The sequence below is a fragment of the Elgaria multicarinata genome, chromosome 6 (genome assembly GCF_023053635.1).
Source record: "Elgaria multicarinata webbii isolate HBS135686 ecotype San Diego chromosome 6, rElgMul1.1.pri, whole genome shotgun sequence".
Classification (NCBI taxonomy): Eukaryota; Metazoa; Chordata; class Lepidosauria; order Squamata; family Anguidae; genus Elgaria; species Elgaria multicarinata.
The window spans coordinates 3,855,483-3,882,589 of NC_086176.1; the positions used below are offsets into that span (position 1 = coordinate 3,855,483).

General features: G+C 45.2%; 1 protein-coding gene across 1 annotated transcript in view; it reads right to left on the reverse strand.

Moving 5' to 3' along the window:
• Window positions 1–27,107, reverse strand: part of STXBP5L (syntaxin binding protein 5L) — a 198,735-nt gene that overhangs the window by 19,667 nt on the left and 151,961 nt on the right. Inside the window, exons 20-22 of the mRNA XM_063128419.1 lie at window positions 23,750–23,920; window positions 19,998–20,237; window positions 7,887–8,244 (exon numbers count right to left, since the gene is read on the reverse strand). Of these exons, the coding sequence (XP_062984489.1) occupies window positions 7,887–8,244; window positions 19,998–20,237; window positions 23,750–23,920 (769 nt within the window). The remainder of the gene's footprint in view (window positions 1–7,886; window positions 8,245–19,997; window positions 20,238–23,749; window positions 23,921–27,107) is intronic.

The following is a 27,107-nucleotide window of genomic DNA, read 5'->3' on the forward strand; positions in this document are numbered from 1 at the left end:
AGTCTGAAAGTTTCTCTGTGGTTTCCATGGCTTCTCTTAGAAATGGCTTAGTGGTTCCTTCAGAACTTTTGGGCAAAGCTTCCTTCCTTCCTTCCTTTCACTTTAGTCAAAGCTTTCATCCCCCTGCCCCAGGAAAGGGTGTATGACCTCTAAGGCCTTCTTCAAGAAGTGCACCTGCTGTGGTGGGAAAATACCACCAACTGATGGTTACTCTCTATGCCTGAGTCTGGAAGAGGGGTGTAAGGTGGACTGCTGCACCCACAAACAGGCCTTCACTAAACAGGCCTGCAAAAACAGGGTGCTTGCCTGCCATCTAAGGACTGCAGACTCTGCTGCACAGCACCAGCCTCTTCGTACCGCCTCGCCTCCTATTGCACTAAACTGATGCCCTCGAGTGCCCCAGCTCTGCCATCAATGGAAGGGATGATGGAACAGTCATTCCTAGTGATGGACAAACCATCACCAGCCATGCCTGGAACGGGCGTATAAGATCTTCTATTTGATGGGGAACAACATTTTAGTGTCTCCAGGGGCATTCTGCTTCCCCAGTTTGCTGCAACATTTGGATGCAGCCTTCAGCCAGGCAGTCCTCTTTCTGGTCTTGGTGTGACATCTCCCTCCTAGTGATTTTTGGCTTATGAGTCATCTGTATATGTGAGTCACAGAGATGATGAAGAAGGAGGACAAGTTGTTCACCTGTAACTGTAGTTCTTCGAGGGGTCATGTGTGAACGCACACGATCCACCCTCCTTGCTCTTAATTTGTTCCTCTGCTGCAGTGGGCTGGGAACTGAGCCAAAGATGGAACCACACCCTACATCATGCGCAGAGGGAAGGGGACCTAAAGCTCTGTTCAGGTTTAGAATGTTTCAAATTACTTTTCTGTGCAGGCCATATGTCATCTCAACCACAGATGAAAGACTGTAGTTACAGGTAAGCAAACACTTGTCTTTCTACTGTTTGGGAGAGGTGCACGTACACGCAGTCATGTCTCCTGCCCAAGCTGTTTCCAGATATTCGCCAGCAAGTGAGCATTGGCAGGGCCATCAGACTTACAGTAGGAAACCTGATGGTCCTTGTGGCTTATATGGAGGGTTGTACATCTGAACTTGAGGACAACATGTTGCTTACCTGTAACTGTTGTTCTTTGAGTGGTCCTCTGTGCAGTCACACATCATACGGGCTGTGTGCCTGGGCAGAACCCCACTTCAGGAAACTTCTAAAGCTGAAGTGAGTTTTTGGCGGGAACCCTCCCCCCCCCACATCCATTGTGCATGCCCATATCAGGTTCCCACCTTCTCTTTCAGTTCCTTGAGACTGAAAAGATAGGCCTCGGATCTGAAAGAGGAAAGGATAGTTATCTAGGTACCAATTCAGTGTAGTAATCAACACCAAAAGAGGGGACGGTGGGAGGGTTGTGTGAATGCACAGATGCCCACTCGAAGAACCACAGTTACAGGTAAGCAACATGTTTTCCTTCTTCGTGGTCTCAGTGCATCACACATATGGGCGATGGATAAGCTCACATATAGGAGGAGGGTATGGTGTTGATCCTCATTTGTAAAAGTGCCGATAGCACCACTCTGCTGAATGTGCAGTCCTGACAGGATCAGACATTGAGGCAGTAATGGGAGATGAATGTGGACGGATTTGCCCACATTGCTGCTCAACAAAGTTCAGTGACTGGGACATCCTTTCTGAACGGTGTCAACATGGCCCCCATCAAATGAGCCTTAACTTGCTCTGGCGGAGGCAGTTGAGCCAGTTGCTACACCAGAGCAATTGTGTCAGCAACCCAGGATGCAAATCTTTGAGTGGAAACTGGCATCCTTGTTTGTGGGCCCCCATAGCAAACAAAGTCAAGGTAATTGACAGATGGGCTTGAGTTCTAGATTCATAAAGGGGGCAAAAGTGCCCTTCTGATATTGAGCGCAGATGAAGAATACAACTGGGGGGGAAATGAAGGGAGAATAATATCCTTGTTAATATGAAAATTGGGGATAACCTTAAGTATGAAAGAGAGATCTAGGCAAAGTACTGCCTTGTCTTTGTGACATGTGAGGAACAGTGGGGTCAACATGGAGGGCACAAAGTTCAGAAGCCCTCCTCGCCCTTGTGATTGCAGCCAGAAAGGCAACCTTCAAAGTTAGTAGAATCATAGAATCATAGAATAGCAGAGTTGGAAGGGGCCTACAAGGCCATCGAGTCCAACCCCCTGCTCAATGCGGGAATCCACCCTAAAGCATCCCTGACAGATGGTTGTAAGCAGAGGTCGGCTGTAGCCAGAGGCTTGAACGACTTTGACATCAATGCCTTCAGGTCCATGGAGAGTCTCTATCATGGTATTGGGGAGAGAACCAGGGGGCTAAATTTTTAAATCCTTCATGAACTGTCTCACCTTGGATTGATTGGTTGGTAGTGGAAATCGCCGCTAGATAAGCTAATTGAAGAACATTTCAAACCCCTTTTGAATAAAGAATGTAAGATGTTGAGTATGTTGTCTGTATGTGATTTGAAGGTACGATGCTGTAGTCACATAAAAATTTAGTGTATACAGGTCCATTTCTTGGCACATGACCGTCTGGTGGCAGGTTTGCTGGCCGCCTCAAGAATTACTTTCAGGTTATCCAGGAGATTGAGAGAGGCTGTCTGCTGAAGATCCTCCAAGCCATGAACTTGAAGGTTGCCACTGGGTGTTGGACCTGACAGCTCTATCTGGAGAGATCTGGTGGAAGGCAACAATAGTGGCCTCAGCCTACTATTGAGTAGAGCGGCAAACTAAAGTTGTCTTGGCCATCAAGAAGTGATGAGGATGCAGTTCACCCTCTTGCACCTGATCTTCACTATGACTCTGGTTAGCTGAGGTAGAGGTGGGAAGATAAAGCAGAATTCTGGGCTCCAGGGACAAAGAAATGCATCCCCAAGGTATTGGTGCCCCTGACATGCTCTCGTACAAAACCTTGGAAGCACTGCATTTGCCGTCAATTCGAAGATGTCAATACTCAGGCAGCCCCAATATCAGAATACATTCTCACGGACAGGTGGTAGGAGCTGCCAGTCAAGAGCATCTTGTGGAGAATGGCTGAAACCATCTGCCCAAGTATTGTCCCACCCCACAATGTGAATCACTTGTAGCAGGATACCTTGGGGAATGGCCCAATGAAGGATATTGAGTGTCAGGGAGATAAGACTTGAGGAATGCGTTCTTCCTTGTTTGTTGAGGTGACAAACTATGGTAATTTTGTCAGTAAGTATTTGAACTGTATGATGACAAAGATCGGTCTTGAAAGCCAGGAGCTCTATGTAGTTTATGTGGAGCTGGCTTTCTCTTTTGGACCAACGACCTTGGACTGTTATGCTGCCTGTATGGGCTCCCCCAAAAGAAGAGAGAGGCACTGGTGGTTAGTGTCTTGGATTGTGTTAGCTGACAGAATGGCGTCCTACATGTGAGGTTTGCCCGTGTCGTCCAACAGCTGAGAGTTTCCGCTGCCTCGGATGGAATCAATAGCATAGTCTTGCGGGCATTTTGGGTGCTCTTGAAGGACCTGAGGAACAAAATCTTGAGGGGCCTCATTTGTAGCCAAGCCAACTGAACCATATATACCATGGCTGCCATGAGTCCCAGAAGTCACTGGATATTGAATGCTGTCGATATCCCCCATTTGTAAAGATCTCTTGCAAGGATCATCAATGTAGTGGCTCAGTCTACGGGGAGATAGGCCCTCTCTAATTTTGAGTTGAGTATGTTTCCTATGAATGGTATCACTTGAGTAGGGATCAATGTGGATTTTCCAAATTGATGACAACACCTAAGTTCGTGATGAGGTTGCATACAGTCCTCATCGCCCTTGCCGCTTCTGTAGAAGGCAGTGCCCTGATCAACCAGTCATCCAGGTAAGGGAATAGTTCCACCCCGAGGGTATGAAGGTATCCACACACCACTGTCATGTATTTTGTGAATACCCTCAGGGCTATGGCCAAGCTAAAGGGTAGAACCTTGAACTTGAAGTTCTCCATGCCAATAGCAAACCACAGGTATTTGTGGTAGGAGGGATGAACAGCGACAGGAAAATATGCATCTTTTAAGTCCATAGCAGTGAACCAACATCTTTAGAAGGGGCATGATGGTTGCCAGAATAACCATTCAGAATTTCCATGGTGTGATTAATGTGTTTAGGTCTTTGGGATCTAAGATAAGATGAAGTCTTCCATCTCTCTTTGGTACCGTGAAGTACTGGGAGAAGAAACCGTATAGGGCTAAATGGGGGGAGACCTTCTGAATTGCACTCTTTCATAAGTGAGAGGTGGTGTCCAGTCTCAGGGTCTGCGGTGGTGACTCTCATGGTACCAAGAGGTGGAAGGGCATTAAATTCTACCTTGTAGCCCGTCCAGACGACATTGAGAACCTAGGCATCTGTTATCAAAGTTCAGTTGTGGAAAAAATGACTGTGGATGTTACCAAAAAGTGGTGGGGAGCGCTGTATTCCCTTCTCCGTGAGCCCCTGCCAAAGGAAGTGAGGCAGGTGGCTACTAGGAGGAGGGCTTTCTCCGCTGTGGCACCCCAGTTGTGGAATGAGCTCCCCAGAGAGGTCCGCCTGGCACCTACACTGTACTCTTTTTGTCGCCAACTGAAGACCTTTTTATTCTCTCAGTATTTTAACACTTAATTTTAACTTAAATTTAAATTTTACTGTTCTAACTCTGTATTTTAATCTTATATCAACTTGCTGCGTGGTTTTATCCTGATTGTGCTTTTTATACTGTATTTTGTATTTGTGCTTTTAACCTGTTGGTTGTTTTATTATGGTTTTAATTTTTGTGAACCGCCCAGAGAGCTTCAGCTATTGGGCGGTATAAAAATGTAATTAATAAATAAATAAATAAATAAATGTATTCTGACTGGGGAAGAATCAAAGCTGCCATTTGGAGATGGTGTCTCCATAGAATCATAGAATAGTAGAGTTGGAAGGGGCCCATAAGGCCATCGAGTCCAACCCCCTGCTCAATGCAGGAATCCACCCTAAAGCATACTTGACAGATGGTTGTCCAGATGTTCTGGATTGATGCAAGAAGGTCATTTTCATTGGAAGTGAGACAGCTGATATCATTGAAACATATCCTGCCTTTGTTGGTACTGAAAAGATGGTGGCTGTTTGAACGAGCAGTGGTACTTGTAGTTCTGCTAATGTTGGGATGAAGACTGGCCAATCTCCATCGTCTTGGCAGTAGATTTGGCTTTTTGAATCATGTCCATCACCTTGTCAGTTTTTGTGTTGAAGAGGGCCTCCCCATCAAGCGGGAGGTCCTCAATTCTGGAGTGGGATTCTGGCGCAATACCTGCTGACCATAGCCACACATGCCGGCAGAGGGCAACTCCTCTCATCATGGATTTTGCTCCGCAATTGGCTTGGTGGTGAGCTGTATTAATCTGTTGTTTTGAGAGGTGGAGTGCCTCGGTCTGGAATACTTGTGCTAACTTCTTTTGTTCCGCAGGGAGATAAGCAGAAAGGGATGAGATCTTTCCTCATAAAAACATTTGGTAGCGAGCCATCATTGCCTGGTAGTTCACTACTTGAAAACTTCAGAGTAAGTTGAGTCACTTGCCTTTTTTGTCTACTGGGGCAGAGTGAAGTTTTTGGGAGCATCTCTGGGAGGATTCCACTATTATCAAATTTTTCGGATGAATAAACAAGAAACCTGCATTGTTTTGTTGGGACTCCAACCTCTTCAACATAGGGGTCATGGAGGATGGAGCCTTCCAAGACTGCCGAACTGTCTGAAGAAGAGTGGGCAGGAATGGTATTGACAATGGAGCCATTGCCTCGGTAAACACAGCATTGAACATGGGGGTTTCTATAAGCTCGGTAGGCTGCTGGACATTTATGCCGATTGCTTTGTGTGCCATATCCTCAGAGGGAGAAGCTCTTTCAGGTGAGCTGACAACATCCTCTGATGATGAAACTGAAGGAGGAGCAGATGAGTATGTTTAGAGTCTGACTGGTAGTCTTCTATGGATTGCAGCGAAGTCATGTCGATGCTGGTCCAGGTTGGGTGTTGTAGGTAGTGGTCAAAGCAATGGAACTGAGGTGGGAATAGTGCTTTGTTGCATGGTCTTTGGTGCGCTGTTGGCAGGACAGAATAAGAACATAAGAAATGCCATGCTGGATCAGACCAAGGATCCATCTAGACCAGCACTCTGTTCACACAGTGGCCAACCAGCCATTGGCCAGGGATGAACAAGCAGGACATGGTGCAACAGCAACCTCCCAGCCATGTTCCACAGCAACTGGTGCACAATGATGTGGGACTGGTGGTAGCAGGTCAAAATTATCTTCCGGAGGTGGACAAGACAGAGATGCTGATGGGGGTGATCAGAAACGAGGGGAGGGAGCTCCCAAATATCTTGCCCTCTCCCAATACAACTCTTGATCCTGATTCCAGTCATGCCAATAAAGTCTATGTGCTGGTGCAGACCATTCAGAATACCTGTTGTAATCCCTCATTGGAAAGTGTGATCTATCTCTGTAGAGTCGGTCCTGAGAGGGTTCCCTGTCTCTGTCATAATAGCCAGATCTAATAGACTCTGGGGATCTGGGGGATCTTCTGACATCTAGGGGGCAGGCAATTCAGTGGTGGATGACGTAGGGGGACGAATCCCGTATTTCTCCCTCTGATGTAGAAGCTAGATGTACTGGTACTGGTCTCGGCATCAACGGTGGTGGCACCGATGAAGGCGGTGGTATCATGCCAAAACAGTCAGTATAGGAGAGTCGTGTGTGTGTGTGTGTGTGTGTGTGTGTGTGTGTGTGTGTGTGTAGATGGTGGGGCCTCCATGGACTTTCCTTTGTTTTTGTTCAAATCTTTATTTTTCTTTCATTGTCCATTAGAAGAGGATTTTTGTTCTCTTGCCTTTTTAGAGATCTTTTTCGCTATCATTGGCATTAGCAAACATCCAGGAATCAGGGAATCTGTTTGACCCACAATGGGGACCGAAAGGTGAGACACGCTGGGGGGAGACATCAACCTTGACAGGTGTGCTTTTTCTCCCTGTCTTTGCTCCGTTCTAGGCTTGTCGACAATCTCCAATGCTTTCTTCTGAAATACTGCTTTTAAGTGATCGACTTGTTTGGAGAACCCTTGGCAACATGGGCAAGCCTCATCGACATGGGCTTTGCCCAAGCAAAAAAGACACAAGGAGTGCCTGTCCATGGAGCACAACTTATTGCTGCATCTAATGCCCTTGCGAAAGGGCACCTTTAGGGCCAGACACTGCAGGAAGAAAGTAGAGTCCAAAGTCAAAGAAATTCTAGCAAAAGAAAATTAACAGGAGAGAAAAAACTTTTTTTGGGGGGGGCAAAAAGATAGCAAGACAAAAGGGGGAAATGACAAAGATGACAAATGGAAGAAAATACTCCAAAAATCCTGAAAAAATGAGAAGAAGAAGTTCCCTGCGAGGCAACCATTATGGCAGTCAAAAGAGAACTGAAGGAAGAGGCAAGAACCTGATAGGGGCATGCTCAATGGATGATGGTTGGGGGGGGGGGAGGGTTCCCACCGAAAACACAACTCAGCTTTAGAAGTTTCCTGAAACGGGGCTCCACACAGGCACAGAGCCCATACATGTGATATAGAGACCACAAAGAAGAAAGTAATGTTTTTTAAAAACAAAATGTTCACATAACATCCATATTCCTGTATGTTGAGCAGGATCTTTCTTGAAATCCTCCCTCAGAGGTTCATTTGATAAGGAAATACCCATTATCACCTCTAAGATTTCATTGTCCATGAATGAACCACACCTGCCATTTTTCTCTTCCCCCTGAAGTTTTTGTGATGGTTCTGAGTGGGGTTGGGGTTGGCTCATATTCACTTAATGCTATCAAATACCTCAGTATCATGATATGCCCATTGGCACAGATGCTTGCCAAGCAAACACTGTTATACAGGGTCACCACATCTGCTCGCAACAGAAAGGATGTGTCTGTGATGTTGTGAATATAGAGGCATATCTGGGAAGGCAGTGAAAATACTTTGGCTTGTTTCTCTGAGCAGATAATGGCAAACTGGTGATCTCCCATGTCCTGGGAGCATGGAGAATGCAGGGCAAGTTTCCTTTCTTTTGTTCTTTCCCTTTCATCAGTGCAGTTTGGATCTCTCCATGCTTCATATGGTGCGTGTACTAAGGTTCCCATGAAGTCCAAGCATGCAAAGGTTAGCACTGCTCCGTTCAATGTCAGAACTGTCCCTATAAAACATAATTCAATATGAGATTTAACTCTCTGAACTATCTGTCATGGTGCCAGCACACATTAACCAACTCATACAGTCACATGTTTGCATGTGTTAAATATTTATTCATTATATTTCTATATCACCCAATAGCAGAAGACATAGTAATTCAGAAATGATAAAACATAATAATTGTTATGCTTGGTTAAACCTCTAAATCCATAGATAGTCAACTTATTCCCTTTGGGAATCCATACACCTATTATTATTACGAGTAGTGTAAATCCTGTGTTGCCATGGGTGCTAGTAGTCCTGCTCCTTTCCCGCTCTTTTCCCCCTCAGTCCCCTCACCACAGAGGGGCTCATGAATAATGTAAATATGGCTCATGCATAGTGAATCCCCCCTCCTTTGCACATCCCTGTTGGCTGCCTCCGTCCTCTTCTTCCTCCTTGCTGGCAGTGACAGATTAATTGTGTGGTTGTGCCTGGTGCCCGCCTTCATGCTATGATTGGCAAAGCAGTGCTGTCTGTCATCCTGCTGGTAAATCGTGAGTAATAAGCCTTACACTACTGTTTAATTATATATGGTTATTATTATTTACTTGATTTGTACCTAACATTTCTATCAAAAATGTCGCTCAAGGTGGCTTACAGAGGCAATTAAAATTGGTTAAAAATATAATAAAAATATAACAATTACAGAATAAAAAGAGCACCTAACCCAACAAACCCACTTACAGGACAAAGACCGTCTTGAATAAAGTGGAGGTTGATGGCTAATCTGACTGGGGGTGAGGTGGGTGGAAGATAGGTCAGCAGAGGCGGAGCCAAAAGAGGGGCCTGGAGGTAGAGCAGTCTTTTAATTCCCAACAGCCAGCAACCCACACCACAGAAAGGAAGAACTGAAGCACATGAATTTTAAGACTGCACATGATAAGAGGGTGTGGGGAAATCACAGCCACTTGAAAGCACTCCTCTGGTCCCACATTCCCTTGTTCCAGAGAGAATCATGAGTGAACAGTGGGATAGGGTTGTCACACAACCACACAAAATCATGATGCTGCCACTGCCAATGATGATATCCTCAGAGCTGTGGTAAAATTCGTGGATTACAACCCAATTAAATCTAAATAAAAACCCATCCGGATGCAGCTTTGAAAAATATTTATTTCCACTTCAGGTACCTAAAGCCTCTATCTGATCATTTTCCCTGGTAAATTGAATGTTTCCTTTCCCCACTGTGTTCTTGACCCCCAGCTTCAATTATCACAATCTATTTGCTTCTCTCTTCTGTTTATAAGGTGTTAACCACAAAGGCAAACAGCGTTCTTCTACTCGCTTTGCCTGTACGATACGATACTGAGACAGGGCAAATGGGGCCATGGAAGAGGCTTACTTCTTTATGCATATATCTGGGTGCTTGCTGGCTTAGCCGACGGTCGGGATCGTTATTCTACACACATGTAAGCGGGCTTACTCTAAACTACCTTTCCCATTCCGGGAGCAAAGGCTTGCTCCGCTATCTAAGCTGCAAAAGGACAGGGGGAAGAGAAAGGGGTGTGGGGGGGAAATGAATGAAAGGGATCGTTGGAAATTAACCAAGTTTACATAACAGAGCAACACAGTGAGGACCAGCTCAAGGCCATGAAGGGCCATGGGGTAGCCGTTTTAAAGCCCTCTGACCCTCCTACTCTTCCCGCAGTATGGAACTCACACACAACATACACACATACATACAGAGAGAGAGAGAGAGAAAACAATATCTCTCTATATAAAAGCCCAGACTGCTCCTCCAAGCCCATTATAGTTTTTGCCCTTTGTCGCCATCTAGGGACGTTCCTCAGAACTGTGGCCTTCTAGGGAAGTTCCAGAAAAATAACTGCCAGGACCTTCCGGCCTAGCAGACGGGCCAAAACCCACTCTCAGTAAGTAATTTGTCTCATGAGGGTAAATTTGATAGAAGGCTAACCTCCTCACCAGTTATAAAAATGTTAGCAAGGCACAACTTTAACGTTGTGGCAATGTCCAGAGGACATTGTCTGAGGACATAAAGTTAAAAATTATTGATGGGAAAGAACAGGGGAAGTTGGTTCAAAATCTTAGAAAAGTGTATACCAAAAATATTATATTCAAAGAAGTCCTAACAAAATAAATACACCTGTCGTATCACAGGCTTTTTCACTAGTACAATAATAATGCAAAAACATTTTCACTACATGTTTTAGTAGAAGTCATCTTCCATCTTTCTTGGAAACAAAATACTTCTAACTCTTCAATGGTAGAAAACTCAAAAACAAGCAAGCTTCTCACACAGACACACATATGGAGGCACTCTCTCACACAAATACACACACTGACTCACTGACTCTTTCAGATGCAACAGCCAAGCAGGACACACACTTACGCAGCCACTGCTGGCTCAGGGCATCTTGCTGCCTGAGGAAGACCAGCATATGAGCTTCATCACACCAGCGTTATACTGTGCATTTACTGCGGTGCATGCAAAGGACTCCGATGTTTTCTACTTTATAATCTGCATTTATTGTGAAGTACTCCAATGCATCCTGCTTTGATTGCGCTCCTTCCCCAAAAGAAGTGAAATATTTTGGTGCGCAGAAACTATGGTTCTTCTGGTCATGCGAAAGCACATTGCTCAAATTTCAACATGTGTTTTCATCCATCGTTTTCAATGCGGTGTACTGTGGATGTGATTTCAAAGGGCAGTATTGCTGACAAAGGAGAGGTGTGTGCCAATTCAAATCCTTTCCGCCTCCTGCTTCCGAACTTCCCCACTCCCTCCTGGCAAGGAAACAGGAGCGGCTAATCCGAGTTGAACAAGCAAAAAGCAGCAGCAACCCATACCCACATATATACAAATCAAGTGAGACAGGACAGTGAGGGAAGAAAGGAAGGTAGGGGGAGAGACTCTTTAGCTCTGTGTGTGTTTTTAACTGAGTCTTTGCTTCAAAGCATGTGGAAGTCGCAGTAGGCAGCACAAATTAAAAAACACTTAAAAAAAACAACTCGCTGGTTTCTGGAATCTTAAACGGGGAAGCTTTCACAGTTTTCAGTCAAAGAAGAAAGAAACCTTTATGGGGGTGGATTGCAAAAGAGCATTTTCTCCTTAAGTCCCATTAAATTCAGCGAGACTTACTTCTTAGTAGACCCATATAGGATTGTGCTGCATATCCCATTAACCCCTACACACACACACACACACACACACACACACACACACACACACACACAGAGTTTTCTTCAGAGTATATAACACCACAGAGAAAGCAATTTGTGGAAGAGTCCAGATTTAAAGCAAAGGGGGATAGAGCAGCTATAATAATAATATAGCTGCCTCCCCACATTCTATTTTAAGAAGTTTACATACTGGGATTGTGCCTCCTCCTCAAAGTAAATGGAGAAATAGTAAGCAAGCGAGCATGAGTGTGTGCATGTGCATGTGCATTCTCTCTCTCTCTCTTTCTCTCTATCTCTCTCTCTCTCTCTCACACACACACACACACATACACACTTATTTCTCAGCTTTTTCTGCCTCTTTTTTAGCTTAATGATTGGCTGGCTTGGCTCAACTAATGACCCAGCCAGCAATGCCCTCATGGGCGCAACCCTATCACACAAAAGACCCCCTCCTTGTGAAGAGAAGGATTTTTCTCCAATTGGAAAGCACATTTTTTAAAAATGTGCCCTGAGGCGAGGGGCTTGCCCACAGCAGGAGTTGCAAGGAGGGTAGAATGAGGAATTGATGAGCAATTCCTGCCTCCGCCAAGCCTTCATGGGCCCCTTCCTTGCAAGGAAGGAGACAGTTCAGGCTTGAAAGGCGGCGGGGACAGGATCAGTCAACCCCTTATTTTCCCCTCCTTGCAAGGAAGGAAGAATGACTAGTTGGCGGGTGGTGAAGCTGCCATTTCTAAAAAATGGCAGCTCGGGGTTTTATGAAAAGTAATGTTGATGAAATGGCAGCTGTAAACAGCCTGTTTATGCAACATTACAGCCACAGATGGACCATTTACACTTGTAATGTTGCATAAATGGGCCCTTTACAACTGCCATTAACGCAACATTACTTCTCCATAAAATACCAAGCTGCCACTTTGTGCAAAATAGTGGCTCGCTAAGAGGATGGGCAGCCCTGTGGCACTCCCTGTTGCATAGCAAGGCGAGCAGGGACAGGCGATGGCTTGGCAAGTGCCTGGAAAAACTGGGCATAGTTGCGTCTGCCCATTCCTACCATAAAGAGATATTCACCACTACCTTTACCCATTCAACCAGCTGCTTTTATAAGTCCAGCACACAAGTGGTAGGCCTCCCCACTGCAAGTATCCTGTGCACATCCTCATGCTGTACAAATTGAAAAGTAGCCATTGCAAGTGGACAAGCAGAAGCCAAAGTTACATCCATTGGATATGTATCAACAATGATATCCAAGTTGGTATGGATACAATTGATTTTATCTGCAAAGTGTCATGAAAATTGTTCACAGTTGGGTATCAGCCTATACTCAGAAGTGTGTGTAACAGGTCTTCCCATCTCTTGAAAAGCTCTGCTGGGCAACTCTGAGCAGACACAATGGTGATGGAAAAAGACAGGTTGCTTATATGTAACTGGAGTTCTTCAAGTGGTCATCTGTGCATTCACACATATAGGCTTTGCACCTGTGTGGAGCCTCGCTTCAGTAATCTATTAAGCTGAGGAAAAAACATTTCTTTTGGCGGGAACCCTTCTCCCACCGCCAGCTGCATGTTTTCCCACCCATCTCCTCAGTTCCTTGAGACCAATAAGTGATCTTGAAACAGAGGATATGTACACTCTGACTTGTTAATGTGTAAGCTAACTGAATAAGTTGTGTAAACCAAGAAGCTAAATACTGAGATGACACTGGCATGCCCTTTCTGGGGCCTCCATAGCACACAAAAAGTCTTTGCGTTTTACGGAAAGACTCGATTCTACATTTATAGAGCTAACGCTCTTCTGACATCGAGCATAGGCACTCTCCATGTCAGTCTGAGGCAATTGGCTGACTGACGTGGAATTCAGGTACGACTTTGGGAAGAAAGGGAACATCAATTTGAAGAGCAGTTTTATCCTTATGAACGATGAAATAAGGGTGATCAATCCTCAAAGCACAGAGTTCCCTTGCTCTCCTAGCAGATGTGACAGCCACTAGAAATGCAACTTTCCATGACAAAAAACAGAAATCACATGTTGCCATTGGCTCAAATGGTTTGGAAGACATAACTTTGCGGACTAAAGGTAAGTTCCAAGATGGCACTACTGATCTTACAGGAGGTATTAAATTTCTTAACCCTTTAATGAACTGTTGAACCAACAGGCGAGTAAAAACTGTAAACCCTGAAACTGGTAACCGAAAGCTAAAAATAGAGGCTAAATATACTTTAATAGAAGAGCATTTTAATTGTTTTTTGTAAAGGATGTGTGTAAGAGAACATGTGAAAGGATCAGAACTATGTTTTGCTGCAAACAGAGAAATTTGTCCATTTATTATCATATTATCTCCTGGTTGCTGGGTTCCAAGCCACATCCAAAACATACTGAACGTCTCTCGGTATCAAGGGGATTGGATCACCTATCGAATCCTCCATGCCGTTAGGTGTAGAGTTTGGAGATGGGTGCTTGTTGAGTCCTCGACTGTGCGTTATCAGATCTGGTGGGGTGGCAAGCAGAGATACTCTCCCCTTGCTATGTGAAGCAGTGTGGCAAACCATGCTTGCCTTGGCCACCATGGCATGATCAGAATGCGATTTGCTCTGTCCTCTCGGATCCACATCACCACTTTCGTCAGTAGAATCATAGAATCATAGAATAGCAGAGTTGGAAGGGGCCTACAAGGCCATCGAGTCCAACCCCCTGCTCAATGCAGGAATCCACCCTAAAGCATCCCTGACAGATGGTTGTCCAGCTGCCTCTTGAATGCTTCTAGTGTGGGAGAGCCCACAACCTCCCTAGGTAGCTGATTCCACTGTCGCACTGCTCTAACAGTCAGGAAGTTTTTCCTGATGTCCAGCCGGAATCTGGCTTCCTTTAACTTGAGCCCATTATTCCGTGTCCTGCACTCTGGGAGAATCGAGAAGCGATCCTGGCCCTCCTCTGTGTGACAACCTTTTAAGTATTTGAAGAGTGCTATCATGTCTCCCCTCAATCTTCTCTTCTCCAGGCTAAACATGCCCAGTTCTTTCAGTCTCTCTTCATAGGGCTTTGTTTCTAGACCTCTGATCATCCTCGTTGCCCTCTTCTGAACACGCTCCAGCTTGTCTGCGTCCTTCTTGAATTGTGGAGCCCAGAACTGGACGCAATACTCTAGATGAGGCCTAACCAGGGCCGAATAGAGAGGAACCAGTACCTCACGTGATTTGGAAGCTATACTTCTATTAATGCAGCCCAAAATAGCATTTGCCTTTCTTGCAGCCATATCGCACGAATTTCCATTTCGTAGTGGAAATGGGGGAAATAAATAAAGGAACACCCTCGGCCACGATACTACAAGAGCATCCCTGAGAGATAGAAAGCCCAGCCCTCCTCTTGTTGCCGATGTGAAGAGATCCACTTTGGGGTACCGCCATTCCCTGAAGAGGTTCAGGATGGTCATGATTTCGTGATTCAGCACCTCCTCTGTTGACAACACTATGAGCCAGTCGTAGAGCTATGGGTAGATTTTGATGTCTTTTGAGACAGAGAAATGCACAAATCACTGCCAAACATTTGGTGAAAACACTCAGTGCTGTGGAGAGCCCAAATGGAAGGATACGGAATTGAAACATCATCTCCTTGATGGCAAAATGAAGGTACTTTTGATATGATGTCTCTATGGCAATGTGGAAATACGCATCCTTTAAAACTATTGACACCAACCATGCCCCTCAACGGAGAAGCAGCAGAATTTCATGTAAAGTTGTCATCCTGAACTTCTGAACTCAAATGAATTTGTTGAGTGCTCTTAAGTCTAGAATAGGGTAAAGTCCTCTGTCTTGCTTGTGTATTGTAAAGTATTGTGGGGGCAGGGAATCCCTGGTTCATGATAGTTAGGGGGACTCTTTCAATGGCACACTTCTGAAGAAGGGAACAAATCTCAATATGCAGTGGTTCCGATGTAGGTGTCAATTTTACAGTACCTAGCCCAGCAGAGGGAGGACTTTGAATTCTGTTCGGTATCCTTATCGAACAATTTGCAGAACCCATGAGTCCGTTGCAGAACCCATGAGTCCGTTGTTATAATGGACCAAGCTGGAACGAAATAAGTGAGACGGTCACCAAACATCGGTTCCAACCGTTTTGGAAGAGTGTAAGTTAGAGAGAGAAAGTCAAAGGCGCCACGTAGATGCAGGTTTGGTTTTCTCCCTGCTTCCCTACATTCTGGATCCCTGAAAGTACTTTTTATGTTGTTGCTGTAGGGTTGGAAACTAGGTGACCTGTCCATATACAATCTAGAGTAATAGGGATTCTGTTGTATGAACCAACAATGTGGCTTATACAGTAGTTGTTGATGCTGTTGTTCTAACCCCATCTTTTTGGCTGAAGATTTTGCCTTTTGGACCGAATCCATTGATCACCTGTCTTAGTGTTAAAAAGACCTTCCCCATCAAAGGGAAGATTATCTATTCTAGAGCAAGCTTCTGGGGTTAATCCCACAGACCTAAGCCAAGCATGACGTCTAAGTGCAATTGCACCTACCATTGACTTCGTGTTGCAATCAGTTTGGTGTCGAGCCATATTTATTTGGTGTCTTGGCAGCTTAACAGCTCCTGACCGAAAAACATGGGCAAGCTCTCGCTGTTCTTCAGGTAAGTAGCTACAAAGTAAACTTATTTCCCCCCAAAGAAACATTTGATAACACAATATCATCGCTTCTTAATTAGGTACATGAAGGCCCAATGCTGTGGTAGAATATAGTCTCTAACCCAAAATGTCTAATTCACACCCTTCCTTATCAGCTGGGGATATGTGAGGTTTTTGAGTACCCCCTGAGCAGATTCCACAATTATGGAGTTTGCCTTTGGACATGAAAATAAAAGTAAACATCCTTCTCTTGGTGTAATGATCCGAGGCGTGGGTGGCCGGACTTGGGCTGCCGGGACCCAGGAAAGCTAAAGCATAACAAGGCAGGTAGTCTGAGAAGGCCTTCCTTTAATAATACTAGCAAGGGGTGGCAGGGCCAGAGGCGAGAGTAAAGTCCCAGAATGAGCAAGAGTCCTGGAGTACACAAAGTCCAAGCAGGGCCAGAGGAAAAAGCAGAATCCAGGAATAGTGGAGTTCAGAGTCCAAAGGCAAACCTGAGTTCAAGCAGTGGTGGAAGCCAGAGACGTGGTCCAGGGGCAAGCAGGGGCGACTCCAAGCACAGCAGGGTTCCAGCAGGGCAAGAGGCGAGAGTACACGGTCACAACAAAACAGAGGTTCAGGCAAGGCAAGGCAAGGCCCCAGAGTTGCAAGGAGTAGGAACAGGCTACAGCAGATCCAAGAGACACATTGCCAAGGTAAAGGCTGGAGTGGGAATGCTGATCTTATATAGCCCTTTCCTCAGCCGCTCCCAGCTGGTCTACATCAGTCCATCCAAGAGTGCTGCTTGCAGTGGGCCTGAGTCCCGCAAATTCTCCACAGCAGTCCAGCTCCCAACATTGGGCCCAGGTCCTGCAAATCCTCTGCAGCAGGGCAGATCCTGACACTTGGATTCGATACATCGTCTTGAGCCTTTTAGATGTGGCAGCCATCGACTGCTGCACTATTTGTAACAATGCAGGTAGAAAAGGGATAACCATTGGTACTGTAGTTTCCTTATGAATAGCATCAAAGACTGGATCCTTTACATGTTCGGTATGCTGTTGAGTTTCGATTCCGAGGGACAGAGCCATCTGTAGAATTTGATCTGAAAAAGATCCCAAGTCCTCAGATGGAGAAGCTCTCTCCCAAGAAACTACTGCATTGTCAGGTGAAGATACTAACAGAGGAACAGATGAATAGGAAGATTAATCTGACTGATAATCTACCGCCGAATTGGGAGATCTATCTAAATGTTTGGCAGGTTGATCTACTTGCTCTTGAGGTGAAAGTTGGTGAATAGAAGAGGGTCTATCCTCTGCTGTCATCTGGGTTTGTTCATGAGAGATTGCCGTAGGTGGCTGCCCCAAGACACAGAATGCTGCGGTACAGGTGGTGGCGGCAAAAATAACTGGTCTTCAGTCAGACAGACATGATACCGTTGCAGTAGGGTAAACTGAGGGGGAATCCGCACGTCGTTCCAAGATCGCTTCTAAGCGACCCCAGTGCAGCGTGAAAGCAATCGTGTACCTGGCCTTTGGAAGAGCCGACGAAGAGACGTCCTTCCCGCTGCCCCCGCTGCCCCCGCCACCCACAGACCTCCTCGCCGACCGGCGAGGAGAGCTCGGCTGAAGAAGGCAGGGTTGAGAGCGGAAGAAGCTCTCCACCCCACCTTCTTCCCCCGAGCTCTCCGTCCCAGCCGGCGAGGAGGTCTGTGGGTGGCGGTGGCGGCGGGAAGGACGTCTCTTCGTCGGCTCTTCCAAAGGCCAGTACACGATCGCTTTCACACCGCACTGGGGTCGCTTAGAAGTGATCTCGGAACAACGTGCGGATTCCCCCTGAGTGATGAGAAGACATGACACCCAGGTATCTTGTCCTATCATGGTGTAATTCTCGCTCCTGACAAGACCTCTAATCATCATAATGGTAGAGACTTGACAGGGGTAGAGATCATTCCGAATATCTGTCCCACTCTTGAAGAGGAGAGCGAGATCATTCATGATAATGTCCATAATAAGCACGATCCTTATCTTGATCTTTAACACCCTCAGAAATTGGTTGAGGGGATTAGTGTCGCGTCAGTTCAGGAGATCGGTACTGAGTATGCTCAGGTGGCATGGATCTGTCCGCAATAAGGGACAGATGCTCTCAACACTGAGGAGACTGAGGTCTATGAGACTGAGGGGTTTGCTGTCCACTGTGTTGGTCCTCCCTTGAAGACCGTGTTGGAGAAGTATCTCTTATTTCTCCCTCAGATGTGGTGGGAATTGGGTCAACAATTGCTGTTGTGACCAGTTCATTCACTATCATCCTTATTAGAGAATTTAGCAACAGAGATAATGACAGAATCTCCTTTCCCGGCAATTACTCCAATGTTTTCTTGGTCCCTTTAGGTCTCTTATTCTTACATGGACCTTCCTTCCCCAGAGGACTTAGATGTTTTTGCCCTCTTTGCTGATTTTTTAGCTGCTGCTAGGGCCAGTGATCTCCCCTGATGACAGCCCGGGAGCCTCTTGTGTGCCATAGGACGATTTGATGAAGTTGTTAGTCGGGTATCAAGAGTGTTTAAAGCTTGTTGCCACAGTAAAGTTTTGAGTCTATCAGCACTATTTTGGCACACTTGCTACAAAAAAGACATACAAAACTTGCAGGTCACCACTTCATGTGTCTCCCCCAGGCATAAGAGGCATAAATTATGTCCAGCAGAAGGGGGTGGCTTACTACCACACTGGATACACTCTGTAAAGCGAGCCTTTAAGGCCATATGCTTCAACAAGAACTCTCTCCTTAGGAAAAATATAGTAAAAATAGAAAATACATACATAGATAGATAGATAGATAGATAAGACAAAAAGAGACTTGAAGAAAAAAACTAACAAGGTATCTCTTCCTCCTCAGCACTACAAAAAACACAGACACAGTTCCAACAAGGCAATGCTAATGGCGGTTGAAAAGGAACTGAGGAGATGGGCAGAAACTGAGCAGACATGCACAGGAGATGGTGGGGGAAGGGTTCCCGCCAAAAGAAACAGTTTTTCCTCAGCTTAATAGTTTACTAAAGCGAAGCTCCGCACAGGTGCAGAGCCCATATGTGTGATGCACGGAGACCATGACGAAGAAGTTTAATTTCTTCACCATTCTCATTGCCACAGAGTAGGCTTTCAAATGAGTTCTAGCCTGCATGTGATCAAACTTGTTTTCCACCAACATTGTTCTAGATAATGTCTCTCTTTTTTCATTGCCCGGGAGGTCATTTGGCTCCACTCTGTGGGAGAGGGTGCTCAGGAGCGATCACGTCAACTGCCTGGACCGTTACTCCATTCTAGAGAACCAGGGCATCAACAAAATTGACTGCCAAGGGGACAGGAAAAATCCCCCAGAGTCATAGAGTCATAGAATCATAGAATAGCAGAGTTGGAAGGGGCCTACAAGGCCATCGAGTCCAACCCCCTGCTCAATAGAAACCCATCCAGTCTCCTGGGGAAGATGCTTTTGATCAGCCTCCCACAAGTGCAGAGGGCCTGAGGCCCAGCAAGTCTAAACTCCACCAGCATACACGTCTCTTCTTGGAGAATTGGGAATAATAATAATAATAATAATAATAATTTTATTTCTTACCCACCTCTCCATTTTGGTTGAGGTGGGGAACACAGTAAATATACAATATTCATAAAACTGAATTAAAACATAATATACATTGTTAAAACATCCTAAAAACATTATAAAAACATCTTAAAAAGAGGATTCTAAAGTGCATGCAGAAATTAGAGATAACCCTTCAGATTTTTGCATCTTTTCCTTTCTCCCTGTAGTTAAAGAATAACTACAGCACCAAAGCAAAAGCATGGGAAGTCATTGTCTTTTGTCTTTTGTAAACTGCCCAGGGAGCTTCGGCTATGGGGTGATATATAAATGCAATAAATTAATAAAATAAATAAATGGCATATTTTTGCAAGAAAATACTAAGAAATCAAAAATTCTTACCACTTGGAGAAACCATTACTGACTCTGTCTGCCTTAATTCATCCACAATGGGCAGATTAAGCGATACAGTCAAGGCCATACCCAGGGCTGTACCAACCCAAAGGCAAGGAGACACTGCTGTATCATTTTTCCGTGCAAATGACTCCACAAAATATAAAGCTGTAATTGCTTCCTTAGACTCCTTATCGATACTGCAGACACTAGAGCTTCGAGAATGATTGAAGGAGTTCTCTCTGTTCTCTGTTTAAAGAAAGCAATTCATATTAACACATGAACCTGTTACTCTGTTTAGCAGTAGCTCTGGCTTGCTCCTTTTAACTTCAGGTGTCTTTTACCTCTGAATTATATATAGCTCTGAGGGAAAAGAGAGTGTAAATATGATCAGATATCTGAAAAATATCCATATAAAGCAATTCACATGCATTATTTTATATTTATTAATAATTTGAAAATGTACAAGTTGCATTCTCTGTCACAATGACAAAACTATGTACAATACCAATAACAAAATCTAGAAAATCATAATATAATACCTTTAAAATGCTACACAGCAGTTCATAAATCATCCACAACTATCAGGAAAACAGGGGTCATAAAGCAGAGCTCAGGTAAAATAAGGAGATAGCTCAAGGCTAAAGTAGATGTGATGTTAAATACACAGGTGTGTTTACCTTTTTTAAAAACTGTAAAAAGCAGCTGCTTGGGTGGGGGCAGGAGTGGTCAAGAGCAGAACCCCACTGCGCCTGGGGAAGGGTTAGGGCCACTCGTCTGGCCTGCACGGTATTGTTCTCCCCACCACCAAAGCTAGGTGGAACTGGTATGTGAGTAAAGTGTTGACCCCCTAAAACAGGGTCTCCCCACAACTACAGTTGTAAAAGAAGTTACAAAGTGTCAAAACAGGCATTTAACATCACATTTTACACACACGCACCCCCACCCCCAGCAGTCACACTTCACTCACTCATGGCTCAGGGGCAATTGTATGGACTTCATTCATTGCTTGTGGGTTCCCGTAAAGCATTGGCTGGCCACCTCAGGGAACAGGATGCTGTGTTGGATGGACCCACATGGACTCAGAATGTGTCTGAGCCCACATTCTACCTTTAACTCATCCCTGTCCTCAACGCTTGAGCAGCAGGCAGGGTCAAATCATGCAGCTCCTCTCCAGGAGGAGGGGCTATTCTGCCCTCCCAAGATTATCCTGGAAGAGCAGAAGCAACACCTCAACTCTTTAATTTCACAAACAAAATCAAATGTATTGCACAGCCCATACTAATAATGTTCTATAAGTAAAGAACAGTAGCTAATGAACAATACAGGAGAAAGCAGACTGATGGAACGGCCGGCCTCTTACGTGTATGCTACTGTTGACCCTGAGCAAATCTACAAAGAGTCGTCGGGGCGCCCTGAAGGCGCTTGCATGCGCCTCCAGGGCACCCTGAAACTCCTAGTGTAGATCCTGATCCTCAGGCCAGAAGAGGCGGAGGCAGTGGCGGTGGCGGAGGCGGCCCCGCATCGCCCCTCGCGGGGACGGGGCGAAAAGTTTCCGGCCTCTCCGGCCGCGTCCTTGCCGCCGCCACTCACCTCCACCGTCTTAATTCTGTTCTTTGCCTCCCCCAGCGCCCCCCCCCCCCGGCGAAAGAGCCACCCGGGTCGGAGAGCTCGGTGGAAGAAGGCCCCACCAGGTGGCTCTTTCGCCGTGGGGGGGCGCTGGGGGAGGCAAAGAACAGAATTACGACAGTGGAGGTGAGCGGCGGCGGCAAGGACGCGGCCGGAGAGGCCGGAAACTTTTCACCCCGTCCCTGCGAGGGGCAATGCGGGGCCACCTCCGCCACCTCTTCTGGCCTGAGGATCAGGATCTACACTAGGAGTTTCGGGGCGCCCTGGAGGCGCACGCAAGCGCCTTCAGGGCGCCCCGACGACTCTGTGTAGATCCACTCCATGTCTCCTTCGCCCACTCCGCCTCCTTCCACCATTGTGGAAAGTTGTTGGTGAATTATTTTTGCGGCTGTATTGTGTCTGTCTGTGTAGTCCATTCCTGTGAAATAGTCTATTGTTTCTTAGGATGGATGACATTTCCTACATGGATATTTTGTGACACTGTTATCTTTTATGATGAATTTTTGTTAGTTCTTGGTTACTATAACTTAATTCTGTATGGTTATTAAGAATCCTTCTCTTTCATTCATACGATTGTTCCTTGTTTATTTGTGGGTTCTGTATTATGTTGTAATGCTTCCCATGTAGTGTTTTTTGTGCCCATTTTTCTATTTTCTCTTGTGATAGGTGGGTTTTATATTGCATTCTTTGTTGAGTTTTTACTGTGGGGTGGTTGATTTTTGTGTTTTGTTGGAATCATAAGTATTTATATGCTTCATTTTCTTCCATGTTATCTAATATTCCATGTTTTAGATTTTCTGCTATTTCTTCTTCTTTCCACTCACCTTTTTCTATGTGTAACATCTTCCATTTTCCTATCCCAAATTCCATTTTCATGTCTGTCGTCAGTTCTGCAGTGATTCGCAGGAGGGCTTTTATCCACGCCAATGTTGAGGCATAAATCTTGATGATGTACTTGTTCAGGAGGTGATTCATTCAGTGCTTTACTACTTTTTGGTGTTTTATGTCAAAGCCATAGGTGTTGTTAAGGGTGTTGGATAGTGGGTGGAGACACAAGCAAAACCATAGAGCACAGGGCAAAAATTAGAGGACTGGGAAATTTTCTTTTAGGGAGCAAATCTATGATCTCCAGACAGCAACTGGTGAGCCATAGGATATTTTGGATTCCCAGATCTGAGATTGGAGATAGTGTTTTGACCTTGGAGGAAGGATCTGTGCCCCAACCCCTCTTCCCCTCCCCCTTGCAACCAGCATGGAAAGAATCGATCCAGAGGGAGAGGTGGGTAACAAATAAATATTATTAATCGTGCCACTTGCCTCTCCAAGGTCAGGAAAACAACCTCAGAGCATTCTGGGGGAGGGGAAAGGAGGGGAGGAGTCTGGAGAGGCTGGGATACAAGTTACCTGAGGCCTCTCCAGCCTCCTGCTCTCTCTCTCTGGAAATGCCCCAGCTAGATGGGCAAAAAAGTGAAAATGCAGAGCAGGAGGATGGGGAGGCAAAATTTCCATTCTGCAATGGTTCATCATTAGACTCCAAGTTTGCGGTTTATGATAATTGAGGGCAGAAGTCACAGGATTTCACCTCTTCTCCCACACTGCCACTCATGATGTGGCTTTCCCACCTCGGCACAGGAAGTTTCCTTGCTGGCAGTTTCCCATTCTTGGCAGTGGCTGATCCATGCCAATTGAAAGAATAAAGTGGTTGTGTTTCACTCATGATGGCAGCTTCAAATGCAGTTGCAGGAAGGCAGCTATTTGTGTGAGCAGGTTTGACTTATTTTGACCACTTTCATGATCCTACTGAAACTTATCACATATTACATACATTCATTTAAATACTTCAACCATCCAAGTTGCAAAATACATACCACTCTCTGTAACAGTAGATATGATTACACCACAGAATGGAGGTAGTTTGAGCTTTTGTACATTTTCCATCAAGTACCATAGTAATGAAAGTATTAGTAAAACCCCTAAATCTCAGGAATAATTCTCTGTCTAGCAACTCCTAGGAACAGTAATACAAATTCTATACTACAACAAAGTTAAAATTAAATATGCATAGGTTGCACTTAAATCTTTTTGAATGGGAAAACAGCAGAGCCCAACTGAATTTGTTTACTGACGCTCACCTTCTATTGTAACTGGCAAAGAAATCTCCATGCAAGCGGCAGATTGTGCTTTCCTAAAGGGTAGCTTTCCAGGACCACGACGGTTTGTTTTTGAAATATCTGCACTAGATAGTCGTTTTCCAGAGCTGCAGCTTAGGGAAGGTGGACTTACACAGTGTCCATTTACAGGATCTGTAACAAGAATTATTTAAACAAGTTAAACTAGAAAGCATGATCCTGCTTAGATCACAATCGATGGATTGCAAATTGCTATCAAACTTGTGATCCTTTGGGAATTCCTGCTCAAGGTTTTAAATGCTTCATATTATTTTCTGCATGTATGTTTTCATATTGCCACTTGGGAAAAGGAAATTTCTTACTGTGAATTCTTGTTTTCTGTGACTTTTGGAGGGCATTCTAAGTCCTTCAGAATAGCCCTACCCTCTGGATTGCAAACAAGGTCAGCCCTCTCCAGACTAGACTGGAAATACTAATCAACCCATCAACCCCTAACTCCCAACAGGGGACCAAGAAAGCCCCTGAGTCACCCAGTCCTCCAGGTGGGCCCATCACCCCAGGTGATGGACATCTGTTTTTACCGTTCTGACCAGGGTTGCCAGGCTGACTTCCCTGGAGAGCCTCTGAGTGACAAGCCATTAAGTCCAAGAATTCTGAAGCTCCTGAAAAAATACCAGCCTGGTTGGTTATCTCCTCCTGGAAGAGAATGAGTGACCTATGCAGCTCCTTGCAGTGCAGACAAGTGCAAAACAGCAGCTCCTGGCCAGACACCAGGAGGCCCCTCAGGGAGGAGTATCTTGCGCTGCCTTTCCTCTGTCATGGACACCTTGAGTTGATGCCTGCCTAGGAGCAATCCAAAACGTTCCAAGGGCTGTGATGGGATTGGTGAACTCTTCTGTACCTTCACCAGGGCCGCCCTGAGGTGGAACAGCAAATGATGCCCCCGGCTCAAGACATGGTCCGTAATAGCAAAAGCCAATCACAGCATTTTTGCAATTGAGGCCAGTCAACAAATACTTGTTATGTTAAAATAAACGTGTTAGTCTTCAAGATGTCTCAAGACACTTTGTGGCTTTTGAACGTAAAAGAAGCAGACGTGCCTCCCTTGGCTTCTTCACATCTGTTCACTTTTCTCTAGCAAGTGCAAACCGCTGCTGTCAAGGAGGACTCTGCACCTGCCAGAGCCTGGCCTTGTGGATCGTGCAGCTAGAAGGTGCAGCCCAAAAAGTTGCTTTCAGAGTCAAAGAAATCCAGACACATTCACGCATTACCTTGCTCCTAGACCATTGCTGCTCACATCTCTTTTTGCTCTAATGCTGCTTCTGCCCCATCACCCAGATGAGAGGCCTGGGACAGAATGAAAGAAGCAACAGGCAAGAAGACCTCTGGAACTCCATTGAATGTGTCAGCAGCTAGTCCACCTGCCCTCCCTCACTGTCTATCATGTAGTTGGTTGGGCCAACTGGCTCTCTCTGCATAATCATGCACCAACTTATAGAGGTGTTGTTAAGCAATTTCGGATACTGGATACTATAGTCTTATACCCCACCACACACACACACACCTTTAGATCTTAAAATGAATCACTTCACTTCAGATAGCAGTTCACTTCACTTTACTTCCACACTGTACAACTGATACATTTAGGGTGACCATATGGAAAAGAGGACAGGGCTCCTGTATCTTTAACAGTTGTATATAAAAGGGAATTTCAGCAGGTGTCATTTGTATGCGTGCAGCACCTGGTGAAATTCCCTCCTCATAACAAGTTAAAGCCGCAGGAGCCCTGCCCTCTTTTGTATCTGGTCACCCTAGGTATACTATCCACACTCTATTCACATTCCCCAGGGGAGTTTAATGGAAGTGCTTAACTAACTCCCCGTAGTTTACACCTCTTTCTCCTCCTCCACTATTAGGATTCTGTGAAAGGCTAAAACACAATACATATTGCGAATGTGTAAACCAGCTACTGCACTATGGGGAATGCCTGAAGCACCAGGGCCAGAATTACACCAATCAGGATATGACACTTTGAAAATGTTTTGAAACCTGTCTATGGTAGGGTGACCATATGAAAAAGAGGACAAGGCTCCTGTAGGTGCTATACTAAGCTGCAGGTGCTACAGTAGAGTGACCAGATACAAAAGAGGGCAGGGCTCCTGCAGCTTTAATGGTTATGATGAAGAGGGGATTTCACCAGGTGCTGCATGCATACAAATGACTCCTGCTGAAATTCCCTTTTCTGTCCAACTGTTGAAGATACAGGAGCCCTGTCCTCCTTTTCATAGGGTCACCCTAGTCTATGGAGCTCTGTGTCCTGGGCCCAAACAGTTGTCACTACTGTTATAAACCATTTTAAAGCAGTAGTGTAGATCCTGCCTAGTACTAGTACAGGGAGCTGCAACAGCACTATTTTGCAGCACTGCCACTGTATATGCCACTGTATATACAATAATAATAATAATAATAATAATAATAATAGCCAACAGAAGAGCATCAAAGTACTGAATCCTCCCCTTTGCTACTCCTTGTGTATTTTATACTTCCTATCAAATCAAATTTTATTAAGGCAACCCAGCATGGGTTTTAGCCAGATACAAGAATCATGATATAAAAACATTACAGCATTGTATTAAACATCAAATATTGAACTTTTACATATAAAACATCATATATAGTGCTGGGATATACGGAAGATGTGTAACTATATGGAAGATGTGTAACCAACACTTCTTGTCAGCCCTCTTCTTCTAGGTAAATGAGTATCATTCTGAATATCACCAGTGACTCTGCTACAGCCATGGTAAGTAGCAATAAAGTAGCAGGGGGGAGAAGTGGCAGGAAAACCTCTGAAGCCCCCAAATGTTAAATAAGCAAAAGCAAAATTGCAGCCGCACCACTGCAGCTGAACCATGCCAGGGCTGCATTTAAGGGCAAAAGACACACTAAAACAATGTTGTGATAACACACTTTTTGGAGAAGGAAGTCATGGGATTGCTGTAGGGTGGTGACAACATCATGTGTTGCAAATGACCCTGATGTGATCTCCCTCTGCATTAAATCACCGGTGTAGATTGTCCCATAGTTTCACAATGCAACAAAGCCAGACTAAGCAGTTTTGTTCTCATTGGGGGATGTTGCAAGGCAACCCTAAACACTCCTCACTCTACGCTGCATGGGCAAGCAATGGAGTCAATCTCATAGCACAATGTGGGACCTTTCCTCCTATTGCAAATGGAAGGCTTAGTGGGGCCTAATTCCAATTGGGACTATAACGACGGGAAAGGAATAAAGCCTTCCTCCCCACACACCATGGTCCTGACCTGGCTTGGCCCCCTACATCGACTGTTTTGTTTAAAAA